Raw genomic sequence first — 21,356 nt, 5'->3', positions numbered from 1 at the left:
TGATCTCTCTCCGTGCTATTTTTTCAGTCTGAAGATGTTGCTGCTTTTACATTACTATGTAATATAAAATCTTAAAACTGTTTAATATAATTTTTTTCGAAATACAGTACGGCTCCAATTCTCACTTCTAGCACCGGAGATCTGAAACTCTCCAAGCCGCTCCTTATGTATATGACCCCCTTTATTTTCTCATCCCAGAGTGTACCAAAGCCGCTTCTTGAACTTTGCATGTAGCCGTAACAATGCCATTAATCTTCCACGTGGCCTGGTCGAGCTCGCATAAACATCTATTTTCTCGTCTTAACACGCCTAAACAAGTCCAGATCTCAAACGTTGCATATAACAGCCGGGATGACCACCTCTCCCACTCCCCTGTCTCCCTCGCAACGCTGCAGCAAGCCATGGGCGTGAGCACTGCTGACTTGTCCGCGCCAACCCGCTCCGGCAACCTCTCGGGGTGCATGGCCGTGGCCTCCTCCTCCTCCGCCACTACGTGGCCGCGCGCAGAAAAGAACCGCGGCGCCGCCGGCGCCGTTCGACGCGCGCAGCTCGTTCTGTCGCGCGACGCCGGCTGGTGCGGGCTACGCGCGTGGCGGCGGCTGCTCAGGCGGCTGGCGCAGGAGACCAAGTGCATCTGCAGCTCCCCGACGGCGGCCACGGGCAGGCCCATCACGTTCGGCTACGACGCCGCCAGCTACGCCAAGAACTTCGACGACGGCCGCATCACCGCGCCGCGCCGCGCCGCCCCCGTCGTCGCCGCCGCCAATGGCGCCGATAATTCGAGCGGCAACTGAGCCAGATCGTCGTTCTGTTCTCCCCTAGTCGATCGATCCCCTCTTGATCTTTATTTCTCTTTCCTTCTTTCTTGTTTTTGTTTCCTTCTCCTTTTAGCACCTCCTTGGTGATGGTGATTTGGTGTTGTAACGGCCTCATCAATACCCCATACGTATCTAGCAATTTTGTACATAGCTTTCGAGATAACACGACCGCAGTTCAACCAAATGCACATTGAGCCATGCGTGACCCTCTGAATCTCATCTCTTGGTAAGCAATTTCAATCAGAATTCAGATATCGCAGGGAGCCATTCTCTGCCCGATCTTTTCGAATATCCTGATTTCTCTGTCGAAATCTTGAATTCAGAGAATCAGTTCTATCCTGATTTCTCTTTTGCCTTCTCCATCCTCCGTCCAATCTGATGAGGATAATGCTATGCAAAGTCATATGGATATTTGAGTGTCTGATCGACAGGGCTGTTAAAGGGAGATCATAAAGGAAAAGGAAAGGGCCAAGGGGAAGGACCATGCAACCATGATTTACAGGGGGAAAGGCAAAAGTAGGAGGGGATTTATTGGTCATGATCTCAGGCAGGACCATACTATAAATTTGTTTTCTGTCAATGTGCGCAAGTTAAGTACGGGCACCATTCTCAAATCCAGTGAAGTTCTTCCATTGCAAATCAGCCTCACATTGCAAATCCAGCGGAATGCGAAAACGAAATCCATTTGGAAAATAATTTTTTTACATGTTTATCGTTGAATTTCTTACGCAAAATTCTTCTGCAATTCATGTGTTCCGAACTGTCGTGGAATGCTATTGCAAATATTTTCTTTTTGTTGTTGCTGCCTCGTAGGGTTCTTGATTCGTTGTCGCTAGCTCCCCAATTGGCTTTGCCCCTCCTACACCGCGGTTGCTTCCTGCAAGAGCAAGGCCATTTGGTGTGTAGGTTGATAGGTGTTACCAGAGGCCGGGATCCATCACGGAAGCAGGGCAAAGATGAGCTATTTGAGCCTTCCCCGGACCCCGGCTGCGCTCTCCGGCCGGAAAAGGCAGAAGCTTCCTTCTCGTCAGGGCTGCCTCTCCACAGATATTTTTTCCTTCTGTGCAGGGGGAATTTTCAGGTGCAACTACCGGCCGGCCGGCCAGCACGCGCGCCGAGGCTGGATCCAGACACTCTTCAGTGTGCGATGAGTACATCAGACTTTTGATTCACTTTGACCCATGGTTAAAACTTGAAACGTTAACTGCGATATGGAAAGATTTAGTCTGAAGACAGTACGTGAGAGCCAGAAGCCCAGACGAGAACAGAGCAAAACAACACTCCCAGTCGTGTCCTGAACTGAAGAATGTGTTATCCACAGTAGTGAAAATCAGATAGAATGAATTGACATTGGGTCACTGGCAGCATCATTGGTTACTTAATTAGAGACAGGACAAAGCTACCAAACGATTACTAAAAGCACCACGACGCAGCAAGACGATGCAATGCTGCTCATTCTTGTAGGCTTGTAGCACGGTCACTGGGTGTGGGCGGCTGTAACTTGCGTGATCCAAGCGGCAAACAGCTCCCTCAGGCCCTCACTGTCGCTTGGGCTTGTGCCGTTATGCTAACGCGTTCCATACTTAGACTACTATTCCCTCGTGTAAAAAAATACTTGACCCTTTATTTTTAAATATTCGAGATGTTAATTTATAAAATCTATTACAGTTTAATATATGGAGGTATTTCATTTTTGAGTTTTCAAACTATACCTGGCTAAAATTTTTATTAAATGACAAAGTTTGAATCTGGTCAAGTGAAGCTTAAACGGTGAGAACAGGTATAGGAAACTTTAAATTTATCATACGCAACAAGGACTCCGTGGCCCAATGGATAAGGCGCTGGTCTACGGAACCAGAGATTCTGGGTTCGATCCCCAGCGGAGTCGTCTATTTTTTTGTTGCCCTTGGTAGTTCAACAGAGAATAGGAGTGCACACACACAATTAACACATAGCTTTCTTTTGCTCCTGGCCGGAAACGAGGAACTCAACTCACCATCTTGTTGTTCCTCGATGTGAGGAGTCAATGCATTTACATGTTTATTATCCTTGGAGTAATAACATTACAATTTTCTCTTTTCTTGTTATTCTTCATAAATCTGAATGAATATTAGATACCAGGCGAGACATATTCAGAGACAGCGCTGGAAGAAGACCCAAGGAGCAATAAAAAATTCAGCTCGCTGCACCACCGCTTTTAACGTACGTTAAGTATGTGCAGTCAGAGATCTAACACCGAATTTGCCTATGCTAGTAAACAACATTTGAATTGAAAAATAATAATGTGTTAATTGTCGATACTGTTCTTACATAACCCTTTAACCAAATTATTTAACTTTTTCCGACCACCACGGCACCACCGGAGTAATGAAACATTCTCAGTTGATAAAAGGCGCACACACACTGATTAGAAAGAGAATTTCTAACGACCATTGTAAAAGCGATTTAAGCTGTCACTACGACTTGGCAGGAGATGACACTGCAGCTGCTGTGTAGATGGATTTCAGCTGCCTGTTTATGAGCTTGCTGTCATATAGAGCCAGCTGCAGCTCCATGCCATCCGACCACCATTGCTCCAGCCCATGTGCCTCAAGGAACTTCTGCGGGCCTTTTGATGTCACAAAGAGCTTTGCAACAACATCACCGGCAATCTCACTTGCCTTGCGTTGCTGCTGCTGCTGTTCATCGGAAGCACCGTCTGCTGCTGAGGGACAAGGAGCATTGTAATGGCAGCAGATGTAATCACTGTTGTTGACATATAAATGTGGCACCCATTTCTTCTCGGCGCGCAATCTCTTCTTGTCGCTTGCCTCCTCCTCGGTACTCTCAAGGGGTGTTGTTGCTTCTTCCTTCAATGGCAGGCTTGCTTTGACTTTCTTCCACAGATAACTGGCCTTCTCACTCATGCTCCTTACACCCATGGCCAGTGAAACAGAGGGTGGATTAAAAAGATGACACTCCACGAAAACTCCTTGCTTGGCAAGCTCTTTGCAGATTTGAAGGGCAAAGCCAGCTCCCAAGGAGTGCCCAGCAACACAAACATTGGCGCTGCCAAATTTCTCAACTGCTGACTTCAGCGCTGCTAAAGCACCAACATATCTCACTGAACCTTTAAGGCTCTCCCATACCAAGAAACGAAGATCATCCTGCAGGTCTCTCTTCATGGTTGGCTTCTGCAGCAGTGTTCCTCTGAGAGCTAAAACAGCCCTCGGTGCTCCACTTGGTCTTATGAGGATGAAGTCAGACAAGGCAGAAGAACGATCCCACTCAAGCACAGCACCATAGATAGAACCATCTCTCTCATCCACCAATGCCTGCGTGACCTTATACTTGAAGGGCTTCCACCATTTTGGAGCAAGTCCATCATCTTCTCCTTTCTGATCTTGCCTGTCCAGTTCAAGCAGGTAGACTGCTTGAATGAAGCATGCCATTACCATTCTTTTGTAATTTGGATCCTTCCTGCAAATCAATTTAAAACAAGAATGTTAGAATTAAAAAAAAAAATCAGATAATTATGATGGTACAGTGAATAAAAGTCAGGAAAAAGAAGTAGCATCTAGTTTCAGGTAGGTGCTTTCAGCTTTCACATTTCCCCCTCTATACTATGGATTTTAGTATTTTTTAATCAATACTTTTAAAAAAGGTTTTTGAAGTATTGAAATATCAATATTTTAATCAAAAGGGTTATTTTAAAAAAATTAGTTGAGGAGAGTTTTTTATCAATTAAAAAGGAGTTAAATAATAAAAAACTTATGTCATTATCTTGATGGTAGAACCTTTTTATCTTGTTGACACGAAAACTGCAATGTTCCTCCCTTCCTTGTTTTTGGTTGATTGTGAAAGCACTCCCCAAGCAATTCTATGACAATTTCCCCAATGGCCTGGAAACTGTGATCCCACTTTGTAATGACATATAGGATTATAGGCTGTAGCCTACAGGGAGCTATTGATATGAACTTTTTGTAGTTTTTACTTGCTCGAGCTGATCTAACCTACTAAATCGAAGTTCTCCCATTTTCTTCATTGATAACTAGTAAAATTGAGCAATGCCTATAGACTTAATCGTGAAGTAATGGCCAGAAAAGAAATTCCTAGATCGCAATGGAAACCAGAGCTGAAACGAAGACAAAAGCATGTTTTATACTAGGAAGGCACTACCCCACGGACAGAATGCATTGGTTTGAGGAAACTTGAGCCACTGCTCATTTCTTTCTTGTTTCCTTTTCCTCCAATAAAGTTTCAGGTAACTTGAGCCACTACCCATTGCTTTTTTGTTTCCTGATTTCCTCCAAGAGAAGGTTGGAGCATTCCCTTTGTTTTCTCTACTCACCTACCATAAGTTAACCTTGCTTGTAGGAATACTAATCTACTCGGCTACTCCACTGCACGCTAAGGCAAAATGGAAAATCACCAAAAAACCCTCAAAAATGGTTTTCAAATGGTGGGAAATCACCAGAAACTGTAGCCCCTGTAAAAGGTGCAGTAACTTCTCGATCAAATCATATACGCGATACTGCAAATCACAATGCAGCTACTTGAAAGGGCAATGGATATGGCCGCATGCTTTGATCCAACATAGATGACGCCTTTCATCTGAACGACCAATTGAAACCCCTTCATTCTAATTCAACCACGAAAAGCGGAGGTGCATCGCGCAACCGGTCAGCATTAGTCATCCCATCCCGATCTAAGCTAAGCAGCCGCCGCAGATCAAGGTGCCCCGCTGCAACAACAAGCGGCGGCCCCCTGGTCCAACCGAAACCAAAGCCCGCAGCTTGAACGAACCCACAGATACATCTCCATGACTCCATCCCGTGAAGGAAAACACAAACTACGATTGCGAAGAAACGGGAAGCGCGATCTCTTACCAGCTCGATCTGATTATCTCCTTCCAGTTAGGCGGCGGCAGGTTGCGCGGCCCGGACACGTGGAAATCGTAGGGGTGGCCCTCCGCCTCCGCGTCCGACGCGGCCACCACCACGGCCCCTCCGCCGCACCCTCCTCCCTCCACCTCCACCTCCTCATCCTCCTCCTCGACCGCCTTCAAATTCCCCGCCGCCACCGCCTTGGGCGCGGGGGACAAGTCGATCGGCATCGCGGCGGCGCAAGCCATACGCCCCGGTCCGCCCCCGTGCTCGCGGTGCGGCGCGGGGATCGCCAGATGGAGAGCGCGTGCACGCAGGGGGATCGGCAACGGTCGAGCCGGCGTGGGTGCGGGGAATGCCAAGTGCGCGAGCGCGGCGATTCTCGGGTGCCAAGTGCGCGAGCGCGCCGGTGGGGTATTTGGGATCTCAGGAAGGGGACAGCGCCCAACGGTCATGTTTGGCAGGGGGAGAGGCAACTGGGAGGTTTTATTACGGTAGGCCGGCAAGGTCTTCTTACAGGCTGTGTGGCTTGAGCGTGTTGGCAATGAGTATGCTTTCCTTGTTGGATGGTGGTCTTCTTCCTACTTTGATTTCTGATTTTTTTTCTTTTCCAACAGTAGTTTCAAACTTCGGACACGTTGTCTCACTCTACCATTCTGTGGCTGTTTTCATCCAATAAAATAGGATTTTTCAGGCGAAAGAACACATTTTACATCAAAATATTTTACCGAGAACAATAATTATGTTCCGCATAAAAAAAACTATTGAGATGACTCACTCCTTAAATTTAGAAATGCATAACCAAGTGAATCTTTGTATTGTAGTCCTCCCAAAACTAAAAGTTATTTGTTGTCTTTGACTAATATATATATATAGTAGAGATTTTTGCTGTAACATTACATGTACTCGTGTGGTGATGTAATGCAAATTTAAGCGGTCATAAATGCTACATTTTATTCTCTCTCTCTCACACACACAAAAAGTAATAAATGTTTCATTTTAACAAAAATTCTTTTATGCATGGAGCGGTTTCCCAACTTAATTTATGAGTTCTCTAGAGTATTCATTGATGTATATTCATAAGAAGGGCCATGCCGAAGCATCTTTGACTTATCAAAGATGCACACTCTTATTCCAGATACTTTTTAGATTGTTTGATGCTTTTTTATAATAAATTTATCATTTTTCATTTACTTAGCTTATGATTTTTAGTATTTTTATTCTTTGATTTTCTTCCATTAAATTATTCACTCTATTTTTTGTATTCTTTGTTCTACAAGTTTTCTAAGTAGATCATATCATTATTTTTGTTACTTATAATATTTTTTGTTTACTAAAATATCTTCTCATGATGCGGAAATAATTTTGAAAGTTATATTTCATGAAACAAACTACATATATTTATATAGTATTTTATTTAATCTCAAATATTATTTTATCTAAGAGGGATATTTTTCTCTTGAACTTAACAATTAATTCTTTTACTTGGTTGGAACATTTTTCTTGGTGCTTAGAAGAATTTCTTCTCTTTGTTCCAATATTTCTCTTAGAAAACATAAAGTGAATTTGAAGTATTTTGACAAATTATATTTTACACAAAAAACGCCATATATTCTTAGAAATACTTTTTATTCAAGATTGACATTTTTCTTATAAATCTAGAGTATATGCTATTTAAGCTAAAAAAATCAAAGCTCTATTTGTTATATTTATACTGTATGTATTACTTACTGTATAACATTTTGGATCAAGTGTTAAAATTTCTTTTTGTATACTAAATTTAGTTTTTATTGTTTGTTTTAATTGAATGAATTAATAGAATAGAAAAGAAAATAAACTAAAATAATTCACTTCCACGCAAGTGAGCGAAAACTCGTGTTCTTAGGTTGTTCCTAGAATGAAAAAAGGGCACAAACATTATCTTAACCTGATTGGTTGAAATACACCCAACCAAACACACAAGAAGTTCTTGTCATTTGTTTTTCATTGTCTCTAAACATTAATTTAGTGATATTAATAAGACAATCTTGTATACAACAGCATGACTGGAAGGCCCATCTGCCATCTGTAACCAGCCCAATGGGCCTCGTTTCGCGGACTTATCTTGGACTGCAAGGAAGGCTAGTTTCCGAGCCCGACAGTTTATACCGAATATGACCCTCCATCCCATCAAGCATCAAGCAAGCCTGCCGCCTGAGAGTTTGCAACGCTCCCGGACCCGGATCCCATCTCTCCACCGATCCAATCCTTCTCTCCCCGGTCTCCGCCGGGACTCCACGCCGGACCCGATGGGCCGCCGCCCCCGCAAGCGCCGCCGCCGTCACCCCGCGGCCGCGGCCGGGGAGGGTCCCGACTGCTTTTCCCACCTCAACGAGGACCTCCTCCGCAGCATCCTCTCCCGCATCCCTACCCGCTCCGCCGCCATGCTCGCCGCCGTGTCCCGCCACTTCCGCAAGGAGATCCCCCCGCTCCTCGAACGCGTCGACTCGCTCACCCTCCACGAGCCCCACGCCCACCCCCCTCTGCGGACCACCCCGCCGCTCATCCTCCGCCGCCTCGCTCTCGCCCCGCACCGCGCCATCCCGCCCTCGTCCTTCCGCCCGATCCTCGACGATGCCGCCCAGCACGGCCTCTCCGAGCTTGCCTTCCGCCTCACACGCCGCAAGCGGCTGCCCAGGAACGTGCTGTCCGTGAAATCCCTCGCCGTGCTCGACCTCGATACATGCGCCGTGCCTGCGTGGTCCCACGTCGCGTGCCCCTGCCTCCGCACCCTCAGGCTCCACCGCGTAGCCATCCGCCAGGAGATCATCAACAAAATCCTCGCCTCCGCGTCATGCCTGGACACGCTCGAGATGGTGTACTGCACGGGTCTCGGTACGGGCAGTGGCGGCGGCTGCACGGTGGAGTCGTCATCCGTAAGGAACCTCGTGTTCAGGCCGACGCTGAAGCTAGCGCAGACCACAATTAGAGCGTCGGCGCTGAGAACGGTGACCCTGTACACGCGGGGTAAGGTGAAGAGACTGGAGCTGGCGCCTGCACCGGAGGTCAGGAAGGCGTACCTGCACATCGCCAAAGCGCTGACAACACAGGAGTCGTTCAGGGTTCGTCCGTTCCTTGATGCTGGTGTGAGGCTGGAGTGCCTCACGCTTAGAGGCCACGCTATGAAGGTGAGCTCAATCTCTTGCATCGTAGTATAGTTCACTAGTTGCTAGCTCATTTTGTTCTGTGCAATGTTTGGGTAGCAACTATGAAGTAGGATTCTGTTCTGATATGGTAACTGAGATTCATGGAAGCATATGTTTGGTCTCTACATACCATCAGTCATAATCAGAAGTTTGAAGTATCGAGGCAACATGTTCATTTGTGAAATTTTATGAACGGGTGCTTCTATGGCACCAGCCAATGAACCATAATTCATTAGAGTTCTGTGAAATTATTTTAGGGATAACTGTTATATTGTAGAATTGATGCTTAAGTGCCGTCAAGATGCTTGATGCTGATGAGTTGTTTGATTGAGCTATATGCCTGCCCCGCAAAAAGATACCCACCAATCAGTCCGGATAGGCCCACTTTTTAGCTCATGGATTAGTTGGTTGAGGGAAGGAAGCCTGGTGGACATGGCAGTAAAGCCTACCGTCCACAAGACCTTCAAGCACCTGCGAGCACAGCAAAATCCTCGATTATGTATTGGGAGTATGATTGCTGTTGCTTGCCATTGTGGCTGATACTTCATTGCTTCCATTGACCCTCACACTGCCACTTCCTCTCCTTCAAGAAGTTCGAGCCATTTGCGCCGGCATCTGCAGCATTCCTATCCGTCGAGCCTTCAACGTCCCAACCCACAGCCTCTCCATTGAGACAGTTATGTCAGCTGCCACGGCACCACGTGCCTGATGGCATTCCTCGACGTTGCTGGGCAGCAGGGAACAAGATGGCAAATATGGATGCAGACTGTGCCATGGCTACTTTATGGCGTGTGTAATGGTTTTGTCTGCGATTATTCAAGGGGACAGTGATTGGTTTTGCGGGTCCTTATGACTTTGGTGGGCTTAACTACCAAACCCATTAACTATGCTTGCTAATCACGTACTGGTTAGACCATGATTGCGCGAAAAAAACCTGGCGGCCAGCTTAGGTAGGTTGCAGCTGTCCACGACCGTCCCACATGCATCGCTAACTAAAACCTTGAAGTATGAAACATTGTAGATGCTATGTATATTCTATAGAAACAAGGGGCTGACAGATTGGCTGTATCATATGATTAGTGTTTATGTGGAAGAGCTGTTGAGGCGACATTTTAGTTCATAATGACTGTGTGCATGTCTGAGCAAAACTAAAAAAACAGTGAACCATATTGTTTATATCATGAAATTATCAAGTTAAGTAGATCTTAATGAAATGAAATGCAGTTCTCCTGCATTTTCGAGAAAAAAAGATCATGTGAAGTAGAATCCAAGGCAGAAACATGAGAATCTTGCTTCTAGGAAGGACAGGGCATTTAACCTTGAGCTTACAATACAATTGATATCTCCTAATTTCTTGGTTGTCATGGAGTATATGCTTAATTGGTCTCCAAATGCATCTTTTAAGGCAATGCAATGTAGATTCTGGCGCAAGTAGTAGTGTAGGAAATGTGAAGTACACACAATATTTATGACTGTAAGCGTTTATGTTATATATTGGATGTCTTGATTTTTTTTTTGCAGGTGTTATCATCTGAATATGAAGATATTCCAGAGTTGACTGTTATGTTTCAAGATTTGAGGATACTGTCAGTGAGCTTAGATCTCTCAAGCGCACAAGAAACTGTTTTCCTGCTAAAGCTGCTTGAGAGTTGCCCTAACCTACAGAAATTCAGTCTTTTGGTACCCAATATCCCCTTTCTTGTACACATCCATCATCTCCTATTTCATTCTGTGGTTTATCGCTAACATGCCTTCCTTATGTACTAGGCTGCTGGAACAGACAATGACAAGTATCTGCCCCCTTTCACCGGTCACAAGGAGAAGCTGGCGAGTATATCTTGCCTGACTACCAGCTTGGTGGAATTCAAGTTTCGTGGGTTCAGGCCTCAACAATATCAAAAGGAACTGATGGTTTTTCTGCTAACCCAAGGAAAGAAGCTCAAGAAGGTGGAGGTGGAGTTTGAGAAGGGCCAAGCAGATGCTGTGAAGAAGATTCTTTCTGTTAAAAGAGCACCGATTAAGACGACATCTAGCAAGTATGGAAGCCACTACATGGTGTTGGATTATTCTTGATCTAGTTCGTATAGAACTGGTAGGGTTTGCGCCTTTGTGAACGGCATTCCATATACATAATAAATGGCATATGTGTTGGGTCAAAAACCTCATATGCTTTATTGCCTCATATCACCGTGTAATCTTTTCAACTGTTCATACATTTTTACACCAATAGAACACACACCCGAGATGCATACGAGTTACATACTGAACATTTATCCGTTATGCACGTGGTGTGAGGAGTATTGTTCCCTGCTGATTGCTGCCAACAAGCATAGGCTGGAATCTTGTATATAGTTACTGAGAAGTTTTAGCATAGACCGTGTTCTCATATTTACCGCTCCACCTGCACATTGTTGGTGCGGAAAGCGTTAGCAGACTAGGTAGAATCCATGAGTGATGCGGGACATTTGAAGGAAGTTGCCGCTCACCTGTTGGAATCGTCACTTGGGACCTGGAGCTCATGCGCTGGACTGAACGGCTGAAACACACGGTCAATGTCCTCGTTCTTCACCTCCTCAAGGGTTGCAGGATTCCACTGAAATGTCATAAATAAGTTAAAATCAAGCACGCAAGCAATAAGGCGACGTCAGATAGGTAAAGTTCGAATCAAGTACACAAGCAGAGAGAGAGAGAGAGAGAGAGAGAGAGAGAGAGAGAGAGACCTTAGGGGCATTGTCCTTGTCGATGCTAAGAGCTCTAATTCCCTGCCATAAAATCAAAGTGAAAATATCAATGAGCAAGCTGAAGAATCAAGGCAATGGCTGTTTATTGACACGGTCTCTGTACCTCATAAACATCCCCATTAACAACAGATCGTAGAATGTTCATTGTAAGTCTGAATTCCTTCATCAAACATTCAGGCAAACTCTGTTTCCGACCCTCCCTGATCTGAAAAGTTAAAAATCATCAGAGGGCGAAAAAGGAAACACATGCAAATCCACTGCAGTGCACAATTTCATAAATATAAGAAATAGTAGTTTGCACAAGAAATTTATATAGCTGCCAGTAGCGTCACCTTACATAATAAGCAGAAACATAAGTCAACACCATAAAATTTCCGTTAGGTTAGTAATGATGCAATAGATTGTACCGATCTCAGGGTGATCTTCAGTGCAGTTGGAGATGATTTTCTCAGACCCTTTAGGACTGGAGCTACCCATTGGTTTCCGTCTATGCTCGCTTCTGATTCCTACAATGGCGAAAATTATGGGGGCACTTATTGATACTGCAAAATAGAGAATTGCCTGCTACAAAGATAGTGGTGCAGAGCTGGTTTGATGTTAGAAGCATGACTACATCTTTGCCTGCCACTTGACATGTCTCTTCAGAGACATACGATAAAATTGGAACGATACAGAGGTTTCCATTTGGCATCAGGATTAAGATTTGGGGCTTTTTCACAAAAAAGTGCCAACTTTTAAGGTCTAATTAACTCATGGCATATTACAGAACACACCAGTTGTCAACAATAGTCTGAGAAACTGATGGAGATTTCACAGCATAAAAGTAGGATGAGAAGATGTGAGTGTTGAACCCTTACAAATGCTTTTATGATGTCCTCAACAGTCTCCGCGGAGAAACATTTGTTGATAGTTGAAAGCCTATCAAAGAAAGATCGAGATACCAATGTCAGTTTATTTTTGCCGCACATAGAATAAGTAATTTATACGTGTAACAAGTTCTATCTTCATCAGACATCAGTACTTATTCAAAACACTATCTTCATCAGGTTGAACATCTGTAGAAAATTCTTCAATAACAGCTCGGACTGCAGACTCATCACCTGAGTCCAAATTCAGTAAACGTTTTTCGAGTTCTTCCAATTTCTGCCACATATCACAAGTACTTTAATTAGTCAAACTACAGGCAACCACAATCAACAAGCAGTCCGCCATTCTCAACTCCCAAGTCTCCACTATTTGCACATGCAACCAAGTGAACAATAATGAGAACCAATAAAAATAGAAATGCTAGCCACTGAATGTCTTACTTCGGAACTGACGAAATGAGTAGCAAGACCAGCAGAAATCATTTCCTTCGCATTCAGTCTAGCACCAGTTAACGCCAGGTACTCGCCTATAATAGTTCGAAAAGATGACAAATTGTCATGAGATGCATCATAACAATATGCTGCCCGGCCATATATTTGATTTTCTTTTACAATAGCGGGACCCTACATTTGATAAGCAGTTGCCAGTTGTATCATTACAATATGCCCAAAATTAAGCTCATGCATATATTTTTTCATGAAAATTTTATAATATAATACTTACCTAAATATCCAGGGAGCCGAGAATGGATGTAGGAAAAGCTACAATCTGTGTGCAATCCAACACTAGCCTCAGGAGTAGCAAAAATCTAATGAAAAATAAAAAAATAAATATAAGCTGAATGCTATTAGAATCTCCTAAAGGACGCAGGACCACATTTAGAGGGGTCCAAGCAATCAAATTGATTGCCTTTCAATATTAAAAAACTCGATAATGTAACATTTGCATAATGTTTACATAACAAAAGATCATATAAATAGGTGTGCAAGAGTACATGTTTGAGATTTTGTAATATTATCATGAGGATTCATTGAAGTAAATACAGACAGAAAATTTGAGCTAAATTAGTTTAAAAATAATAGGCCTATAAGGCGTACTGTTGATACATACTGTTTTCTCTGTAACAACAGCAAACTTCAGTGGAGCAACCATAGCAGCACCACCTCCCATGACGAGCCCGTTAACAAGAGCCACCTATATGAATATTTGGACCATAGTTTTTCAGAATTCAATTTTTTCACAAAGATGAAGAATGGCCCTCTGGCAACCATATACAAGAGCATCACCGTGGTTTTCTTGTACGTATGGATGTGGTAGCAGAGCCAATACATTCTATACACAACCTCAAGGCAGGAATCATCTGCGAAAGCAGTATTAATATCTCCTAGGTGACATGATTTATTGTACGCAAATGCAAATCATGGCAATAGAAATCAATTTAGCTGGTAAGAAAATTAAACAATATGATGGCAACGACATGGAATTGTTCTGCCATGTTAATACCTGATTTCCCTTCATAAAACATCTTCAGGTCTCCACCAGCAGAAAATGCACGTCCAGCTCCCTATTCAGAATCAAACATCAGTACGCGTCTAACTGGAACTTGTAACAGGTGCTGAATGTAGAATAAACAGAGCCATAACAAATATTGTTTCAGAGCATGATGGATCACATTAGGTGGCCAGACGTTTTTGGTTGCCAACCCTTCTTGGCTCTTGCATAAAATGTTAGCCTAAGTTACAAACTTTATGACATAAATATGAAATACTAACTATTCCACATCGTAAAAACCATAAATGCTGTGCCAACAATTACTAGCATATGACGTCTTGATTTTTTGTGTGCGCACTGCTATACTAGATTACAAAGGTACGCACCTTAAAGATGACCAATTTGGCGTTATCGTCTTTCTCCCATTTCTCCAGGAACTGTGCGATGAGGTAGACCTACAAGCAGAAACAGAGGATGCACGCAATTGAACCGCAGATCCACGAGGCTTCACTGAAAGAGGAAAGAACCCGGAAGGCAAGCTGGCAAAAGGAGCCGCACCACTCGGTCAGAGATGCCGTTGAGCTGTCGCGGGCGGTTCAGGGTGATCACCCTCGCGCTGCCGGTCTCCTGCCCGAGGACCACCTGCACCAGCAGAACACGGCGCCATTGGTAACGAGTAGAGGAGGGAAGAGATTTGGGGGAGCGATCGGGATCGGTGGTACCTCCTCGGGGCTCGTTTGCTGCTGAGCCATCAGGGATTGAGCTCCCGGGTCTCTGCTGCGCGCGTGGTTTGGTATCGGGACGCGAGGTGAGAAGGGTCGGCGAAGGAATGGTGGGGGCGTGCGAGGTAGGAGAGGAGGGAAGGACGGAAGGTGTCGACCTGCAGCAGACGGGGTAGGTGGGCGGGCAAAGCTAAAGCGAGTGCGGATGGTGAGCTCGCGAGTCGCTGGGCCGCTGGAGAAGGGCCGCGGGGGGGGGGGGGGGGGGGTGGGGCGGCGGTAGGTGCAGCTTGACTTGAGGTCAGGGATGGGCATCCCGTGCGTAGTGGAGCGGTCCATGCAGAGACGAACCGTCCTCTGTGTTGGGACCAACCCGTCCGATCGAAAATCAACGGTTGGATGCTACAGGAGATATAGTGTGGTTGAAATTACTGTGGAAACTGGAAACAGTACCACCACTGGGGGAGGAGGGGCAGAGACCAGAGGGAGGAGGGCTGGGAATGGCAATGCTTTGGGCCCGCGCGTGTCATCTTCTGTGGGCTTACGGCCCAGTGTCTGCTAGTACATAATGTATGTAGTACCATTTTTATACTTCTGTTGCTTCTTTCTGAAAGATATTTTATAAAGAAATATAATTCCTCTTGTTCATGGCTGAAATTCAGTCAAATCAGAGACATCATCAGTTCTTTTTAAAAAAAAAAGATTGTGCATGTAGCCATATAGCACTCGTGACATCGTAATGTCCTGGTTTACCATAAGCTAGTTACGCTGCTTCTGCTATACAAGATCCCAGGACAAGAATGAAACACTCGGCAGCAGTTGAGTAGACGCATCTAAGGTAGGTAGCACATGATTGCAATTTATCTTCAGTTAAATCCATGTTCCATTTCCGCCCGGTGAGGTCTTGAACGTCACAAATGCAATAAGTACCATCTCACTGAATGAAGAGTTGATGGTGCAACAAATCGCATACATACAACTAAAAGTACACCAGAGTACCTACTACAGAGCAGTTCACAGTTCGGACTTCAGACCATGTTGTCTTCTGTTATAAATATATACATAGTTAGTTTTCCTAGACAACAAAGTTCAGAACAGCAGATGCACCTGGCGTAAAACGTGCAAATCCATTCATCCCATCTTGATTTTTCACCATGGTACCATCCTCCTAAGCCTTCATATTTGCAAATGGCATCAATCAACAGTCTTTGTAGTAACTACTGCTCAGCTAACCTGAAAACAACACAGTTTCTTCGGTGAGTCTTTGAAGTAACAATGCACTAATACAGAACTGTTGCTCCTGCTAAAAAAAGAACTGTTGCTCAATGCTCACATCAGCTTTTAATAAGCTCATAAAATAAAGGCTGGTACTGAAGATGAAACAGGCTGTAAAAAATTATGGAAGATAAGCTTAGTAGTTGGCCTAAGTATTTACTAGATGGAACAGGCATGCAGATTACAGAACTGGTCTAATATAAAAGTACTAGCAAGTTTCTAATGTTTATGTGCAAACACATTAAAAAAAGCAACGACAAATTTGAATTCACATCCCCTTTGAATTTTATTCATTTTCACAGTTCTGAATGACGGCAAAATTAACTTCTAATTGGTCAAGAAATGTCCAACGAAACAAGCAGAAACAAATATACAAACTCGTGTATAGCAATGCTATGCAAGTAGGGATGCAAGTTTTCTTTTCTCTAGATCATTGGGTTGACCCAGTACACATCTAAATGAACTAATCCGGACTTTAAAGCAAGAAAAGTGAAAATAAAATGAACTAAGGGAGTGATGCAGAACTACCCACTTGCATCCCTATATGCAAGGGAATCCAAAGGTTGCAGATTCTAGATCTAGAGCTGGTTCAAAAATCAAGATATTTCTGAGAGGAAGAACACATTGATGGAAACACAGATCAAAGCTTACGTTTCAAAATATGCTGTCTCCTGCGCGTTCCAGTATGGCGCCGAGCAACACAGAAGGCAAAAATACATACAACAAGGCCCAGCTCAATGACTAGAGCAATTCTTAATCCTGCAAACATGGAAAAAAATTGACACCACATCAAGCATGCAAATTATGTTCCCATGACTGCTGCAACTAAATCTGATATCTGAACTGGCGATACCTCGTAGCTTCTGGATAAGGTCTTTGTTGATGTTGGTATGTTTAATGGTAAACTCATTAGTAGCATCTAAACGTGTTACTGAGAGCTCGCCGCCACCATCATCAGCCTCATCAATATCCTTTCTATTTCGACATGTGTTCTGACAATGGATGCCACTTTCATACTCATCACTCCCATCACAACAGTCTATATGAACATACACAATTTGTCAACACTTCTGCTATCCACAAAGGAACCAATACAGTAAATAGCAACTAGCCCCAAATGTTAGATTAGAAGGGGCAGCTAAAAAATAAGGAAAATAAACTTCCAGACGTTTGCAGTTAAATTCAAAGTCTATAAAGCAGATAGCATACCACATATTTTATCATTCACATACGAAGAGAACAACAAACGAGGGGTGTCTCCAATATTTCTGCAGTAAAACTTGCCTTCTGGACATGCCGAGGTACCTGTATAACCAAAATAATGTGAATAACACCATTATGACAGTGATACCTAGCACATAGATGTTAGTATCAAGTAAAAGACATGCCCACAGTCATGCAGTACATATGATGTCAGTTACTCAGGTAAGGTAGTAAAAATTTCACAGATACGAAGGGCGCAGACTGGCCAGTGGCCACTGCTCATCATCCTACAGTTTCAATACCCCTGTTTTCATGTGGCCTAATGTGACATATTCAAGTGCGAACAGCTGGTTAGTAATTCAGGTATTTGCTTAAGCCTTAAGAGATCATATGAGTTAAGGTACGGATAAAATGGTATGTTCAAGGCACTGCAAAGGTCACGGATCAAACCAACAAGAGAATTTCTATTTCTTTCCTTTGCTGAATTCGCAAAGCAAAGCTCTACCAGCGCGGACCAACCAACAAGAGAAAAATTGACCCCTAGTCTAATACCCAGTGCATTAATAATTTATTGTGCCACCGTATCTCACGGCATCGGCAAAACAAAATCGACTAGATCCCTACAGTACTACAGTTCACTCTCGATCCGTGGTCAAGTTCGGACACATCCAAGAGACATGGAGACATAGACCTGGCTCGTCGGTTCCATCGGCGCAGTCGCAGTAGCCGTCGTTGAGCCGGCTCCTCGGGAAGGAGCCCGAGCCGTCCCTGCAAGCGATCACCTGCGTCGCGAAGTACGCCTCATCTGACGAAACGACTCGGTGAGGAATAGAGAAGAAACAAGATGCGGAGGTAGGCGCTTAAGTGAGCGGCTCGTTCACCTTGGGGCGAAACGCCGACGAGCGGTGGCGCGGCGTCGGCGGCGCCGGCGAGGAGGAGGAGGCGGAGAAGTAGAGTGGCGGGAGCGGAGGAGACGACGCGGCGACTTGGTGATGGGGTCCACATCTGCCTGAGGTTGATGTGAACTTCACACTGTTCGTCAGTCCGGATCGCAAAAGGAGTTCGAGGGTCGACGCCAGGGATTAGCCCGGCTGGGCCGAGATGGGCCGAGGGTCTCCGTCCGTTTTAGATCAACGCCAACGAAATTTGGCCCATCTCTAAACAATTAGTCTATGCGTTTATTTATCTTTATAAGTTATAACCGCCTGCCCTGTTGAGGTCCATATGGTCATATTTCAATTTAGATATCACAGAAGGAACCAAATTCAACTTGTTCTAACCTATATCTAGAACCGTTCTTTTTCTTGAACATATGATGTTTATAATAAACAAATTAGTTTGTTTTTGAACTAATTAACTTATCTAAATGGCATATTATAGGATATCTTGCAAGAAGGATTCAATTGCTCAAATCCTAAACCGGAAATATTTATAATTTAGAGAAGCTAGCATTAGCTATACAAAATTGAAGAATATTTTCTAAAAAAAGAACATTTTGAATTTTTACCAAGTACGTCCTCAACATTCTATAATCTAGGCTAAGGGGAAACTATTTAGTTAGACGTATACTTTCTCCGTCCAAAAAAACAAGTCATCATAGGATTCAAATTTTATCTAAAAAACAAGTCATTATACCTATTTAGTATATGTATGCGTATTCAAGAATCGTATCAAATATAGCTAATAAATAGGGGCAAGTAAGATTATTTTACCTCTTTCTTAATCTGTCCTAAAATTCCTAAAGTGACTTATTTTTTGGAGGGGGAATATGTCCATAGGTTGTGAGAGTAGCTTAGCTAGGTAGAATTACAAATATTAAACCCAGCATTGTATGCAAATTATTCTTTCAGATAGCTAAAGAAATGCTCATAGTCGGTATGCATGACCCAAGTTAGAAAATAGATTTAAAATCCAAATAAGGGACTGGAAATTGAACCTGATATTATCATTAATAATTAGCCAGAAAACTGAAGTTTCCGGGGCTTAAAATACGTTCGAACAATTGACTGAATATCTCTATTTAACCGTTCTAGCTTTTCTATTATGGAAAATCAAAGTTCAAAAATCCATCCTTGTATGCAAACAGGGGACTAGGAACTCTAGATCAGTCGACTCCGAGTAGCTAGACAAGGCCTTCAAAACCTCTCGAAGAAATCTCGAACGCGCTGAAGGGACAGCAAATTCAGCAAAGCACAGGGATATACACACGCATGCCCGTTGGGCGTTGTTGCCCCTTGACGGATCGACGGATGAGGCCAAGACTGTCTGGACTCTGGAAGCGCAAGGTTGAAAGCGGCAGGCCACGCTTGCCCCGGCTGCCCCTTCGAGAACGGCACGAGTTTCATGTTGACGTCGACCCTGCTCCTTCCACGCCCTTGGAAGGTTCCACGGTGCCAGTGGCCTGTCCACATGGCGCCTGGCTCTCTCTTCTACCTCGCCGCCCGAAGCTCCCGGCGTGCACGACGCGCGCGTGCGTGCTTGCCTCGCATCGCGTTGGCACCGTGGCGACGGTAACGCCGTGCGTACGCGTCTGATCGATGACGCCTTGCCACTAACTGTGGTGTTGATGCAGAGGACGAGCACCGCGCTGTCGTCGATAGCAAAAAAACTGCCTTAAGGGACGTGACCAAGCTAACCACGGCTCTGCAACTACTTTTACGCGCGTGTCCCCTTCACGATGTTTTTTTTCCTGTTTGGCCCTCGGCGAGTTGCTTTCCCTCCAAGAAGTGCGACGCCTGTGTGGCGTACGTGCGCCCACGCGCGCGGTCTCCACTCCGTCAATGTGCCTCGAGAAAAAAAAAAGAAAGCTACAAACTGAACGGTCGAGCGACAGGAGCCGATTGGCAAACCATCATTACGCAGCCCCTGCGGCGAATTAACAACTTCAAACTTGAAGGTGGGCTCAAGTGCTCAACGACGCACCAACCAACCGAACCGGATGACGGAAGCGCGAGGGGATGAGGTTGCCAATTCACATTCTGCGTGCTTATATACTCGGATTCCACGGCCTGACAGCCCCCCAATTGGGTTCCCAGTGTTTGCAAACCAGCTCAAATAGAGAGCGCAGCCACAGCTCCCTCCTCCCGTCCTCCCCAACCCGAAGTTCCCTTCCACCTGACCAAAGGTCAACCAGGCACTCTCGTGTGTGTCGTCTCATGCCCAGGCCACGCTAACCCACGCGAGCAGAGCACAGGTGTGCGCGGCACATGGACACGTACATGTCTCTCTCCCTGGAGCGCAGCAGCCGCGGCGGCGTCGCCACGCCCGGGCCTCCCGCCGGCGGCGGTGCCAGTGCCGCGTACCCGCGCGTGGTCGCGGGCATGGACACGTCCCTCTCCCTGGTGCCCGGCGCCGCGGCGTCGCACGGGAACGGGCACGGCCAGTACCTCCCCCTCAACGAGAACGACTCCCTGGACATGGTCCTCTTCGACGTGCTCCGCGAGGCGTCCGGCGGCGGCTCCACTGCGCCCGCCACCTGCCCGCCGCTCCCGGCCTCGACGCCGCTGCGGCCTCCTCCTCCGCTGGTGGCGCTCGCTTCGGGCGCCGCGGGGAAGGGCGGCAGCGGCGGTTGCAACAACAACGGCCGCGCCGCACCCGCGCACGCACCAAAGGCGGCGGGCGCGGGGCGGCACTACCGCGGGGTGAGGCGGCGGCCGTGGGGCAAGTACGCCGCGGAGATCCGCGACCCGACGCGGCACGGCGCGCGGCTCTGGCTCGGCACCTTCGGCACGGCCGAGGAGGCCGCCGCGGCATACGACCGCGCCGCGTTCCGCATGCGGGGCGCCAAGGCGCTGCTCAACTTCCCCGCGCCGCCGCGGGCTGCGGGGCCACCGCCATGGCGAAGCAGGCTGCTGGAGTGACGGAGGCCAAACGAACGGGCGAATCAGAAAATTGCGATCGGAATGGCTCAGCTCACTGGAAGCTGCTCCCATGATTGTGATTTTCTAAGCATTAATCTGTCCGTGGTAGGGGGATTAGGGTGGTATGGTAGTGATCGCTCTTCTAGCTGTTTCGACATACTGTGAAATATGATGGATCAATTTGAGCTTTTCTTTTCCCCCATACAGCTCCAATGTTTTTTTTTGTGTTTTTCTTCAACATTTTATTTTGGGGCCGAACATTTTGTGTTTTTGGCTCTTTGCCCAAGGATAGTCAGTTAAAGATGAAAACATAAATGTTTTAGTTTAGCATA

At 45.5% G+C, this 21,356-nt stretch overlaps 5 protein-coding genes, 1 non-coding gene and 1 pseudogene across 6 annotated transcripts; 4 read left to right on the top strand and 3 right to left on the bottom strand.

Moving 5' to 3' along the window:
• The first annotated feature begins 401 nt into the window (after positions 1 to 401).
• LOC112894977 lies at positions 402 to 812 on the top strand. Its single transcript, XM_025962831.1, has one exon. The coding sequence runs from the start codon at positions 402 to 404 to the stop codon at positions 792 to 794; it is 393 nt and encodes a 130-aa protein (XP_025818616.1). The 3' UTR covers positions 795 to 812.
• A 1,821-nt stretch (positions 813 to 2,633) lies between these two features.
• Positions 2,634 to 2,706, top strand: TRNAR-ACG. The gene has a single exon. It is a non-coding gene; the product is annotated as a tRNA-Arg (tRNA).
• A 381-nt stretch (positions 2,707 to 3,087) lies between these two features.
• On the bottom strand, positions 3,088 to 6,077 carry LOC112894770 (GDSL esterase/lipase At4g10955-like). Its single transcript, XM_025962577.1, has 2 exons — positions 5,687 to 6,077; positions 3,088 to 4,277 (listed from the first exon to the last, which is right to left on the bottom strand). Exons 1-2 carry the CDS (start codon positions 5,929 to 5,931, stop codon positions 3,275 to 3,277), a joined length of 1,248 nt encoding a protein of 415 aa, XP_025818362.1. The 5' UTR covers positions 5,932 to 6,077; the 3' UTR covers positions 3,088 to 3,274.
• Positions 6,078 to 7,869: 1,792 nt separating this feature from the next.
• LOC112891603 lies at positions 7,870 to 11,050 on the top strand. The gene is made up of 3 exons (XM_025958507.1): positions 7,870 to 8,850; positions 10,390 to 10,548; positions 10,636 to 11,050. Exons 1-3 carry the CDS (start codon positions 7,972 to 7,974, stop codon positions 10,939 to 10,941), a joined length of 1,344 nt encoding a protein of 447 aa, XP_025814292.1. The 5' UTR covers positions 7,870 to 7,971; the 3' UTR covers positions 10,942 to 11,050.
• Positions 11,017 to 14,929, bottom strand: LOC112891604 (3-hydroxyisobutyryl-CoA hydrolase-like protein 5). The gene is made up of 15 exons (XM_025958508.1): positions 14,690 to 14,929; positions 14,526 to 14,609; positions 14,354 to 14,422; positions 13,980 to 14,040; positions 13,763 to 13,836; positions 13,587 to 13,670; positions 13,200 to 13,284; positions 12,917 to 13,002; positions 12,631 to 12,752; positions 12,467 to 12,527; positions 12,017 to 12,115; positions 11,713 to 11,814; positions 11,589 to 11,630; positions 11,355 to 11,461; positions 11,017 to 11,269 (listed from the first exon to the last, which is right to left on the bottom strand). The coding sequence occupies exons 1-15, from the start codon at positions 14,717 to 14,719 to the stop codon at positions 11,221 to 11,223; spliced, it is 1,155 nt and encodes a 384-aa protein (XP_025814293.1). The 5' UTR covers positions 14,720 to 14,929; the 3' UTR covers positions 11,017 to 11,220.
• A 622-nt stretch (positions 14,930 to 15,551) lies between these two features.
• Positions 15,552 to 18,204, bottom strand: LOC112891606 (glucosidase 2 subunit beta). Its single transcript, XM_025958510.1, has 6 exons — positions 18,046 to 18,204; positions 17,856 to 17,969; positions 17,171 to 17,266; positions 16,815 to 17,000; positions 16,613 to 16,720; positions 15,552 to 15,919 (listed from the first exon to the last, which is right to left on the bottom strand). Exons 1-6 carry the CDS (start codon positions 18,167 to 18,169, stop codon positions 15,915 to 15,917), a joined length of 633 nt encoding a protein of 210 aa, XP_025814295.1. The 5' UTR covers positions 18,170 to 18,204; the 3' UTR covers positions 15,552 to 15,914.
• A 1,956-nt stretch (positions 18,205 to 20,160) lies between these two features.
• LOC112891605 lies at positions 20,161 to 21,282 on the top strand (annotated as a pseudogene).
• Positions 21,283 to 21,356: the final 74 nt, after the last annotated feature.

The sequence above is a fragment of the Panicum hallii genome, chromosome 5 (genome assembly GCF_002211085.1).
Source record: "Panicum hallii strain FIL2 chromosome 5, PHallii_v3.1, whole genome shotgun sequence".
In the NCBI taxonomy this organism is placed as follows: domain Eukaryota; kingdom Viridiplantae; phylum Streptophyta; class Magnoliopsida; order Poales; family Poaceae; genus Panicum; species Panicum hallii.
Note: the sequence above shows the minus strand (reverse complement) of the source record. Positions and strands in the feature narration are given on the sequence as shown.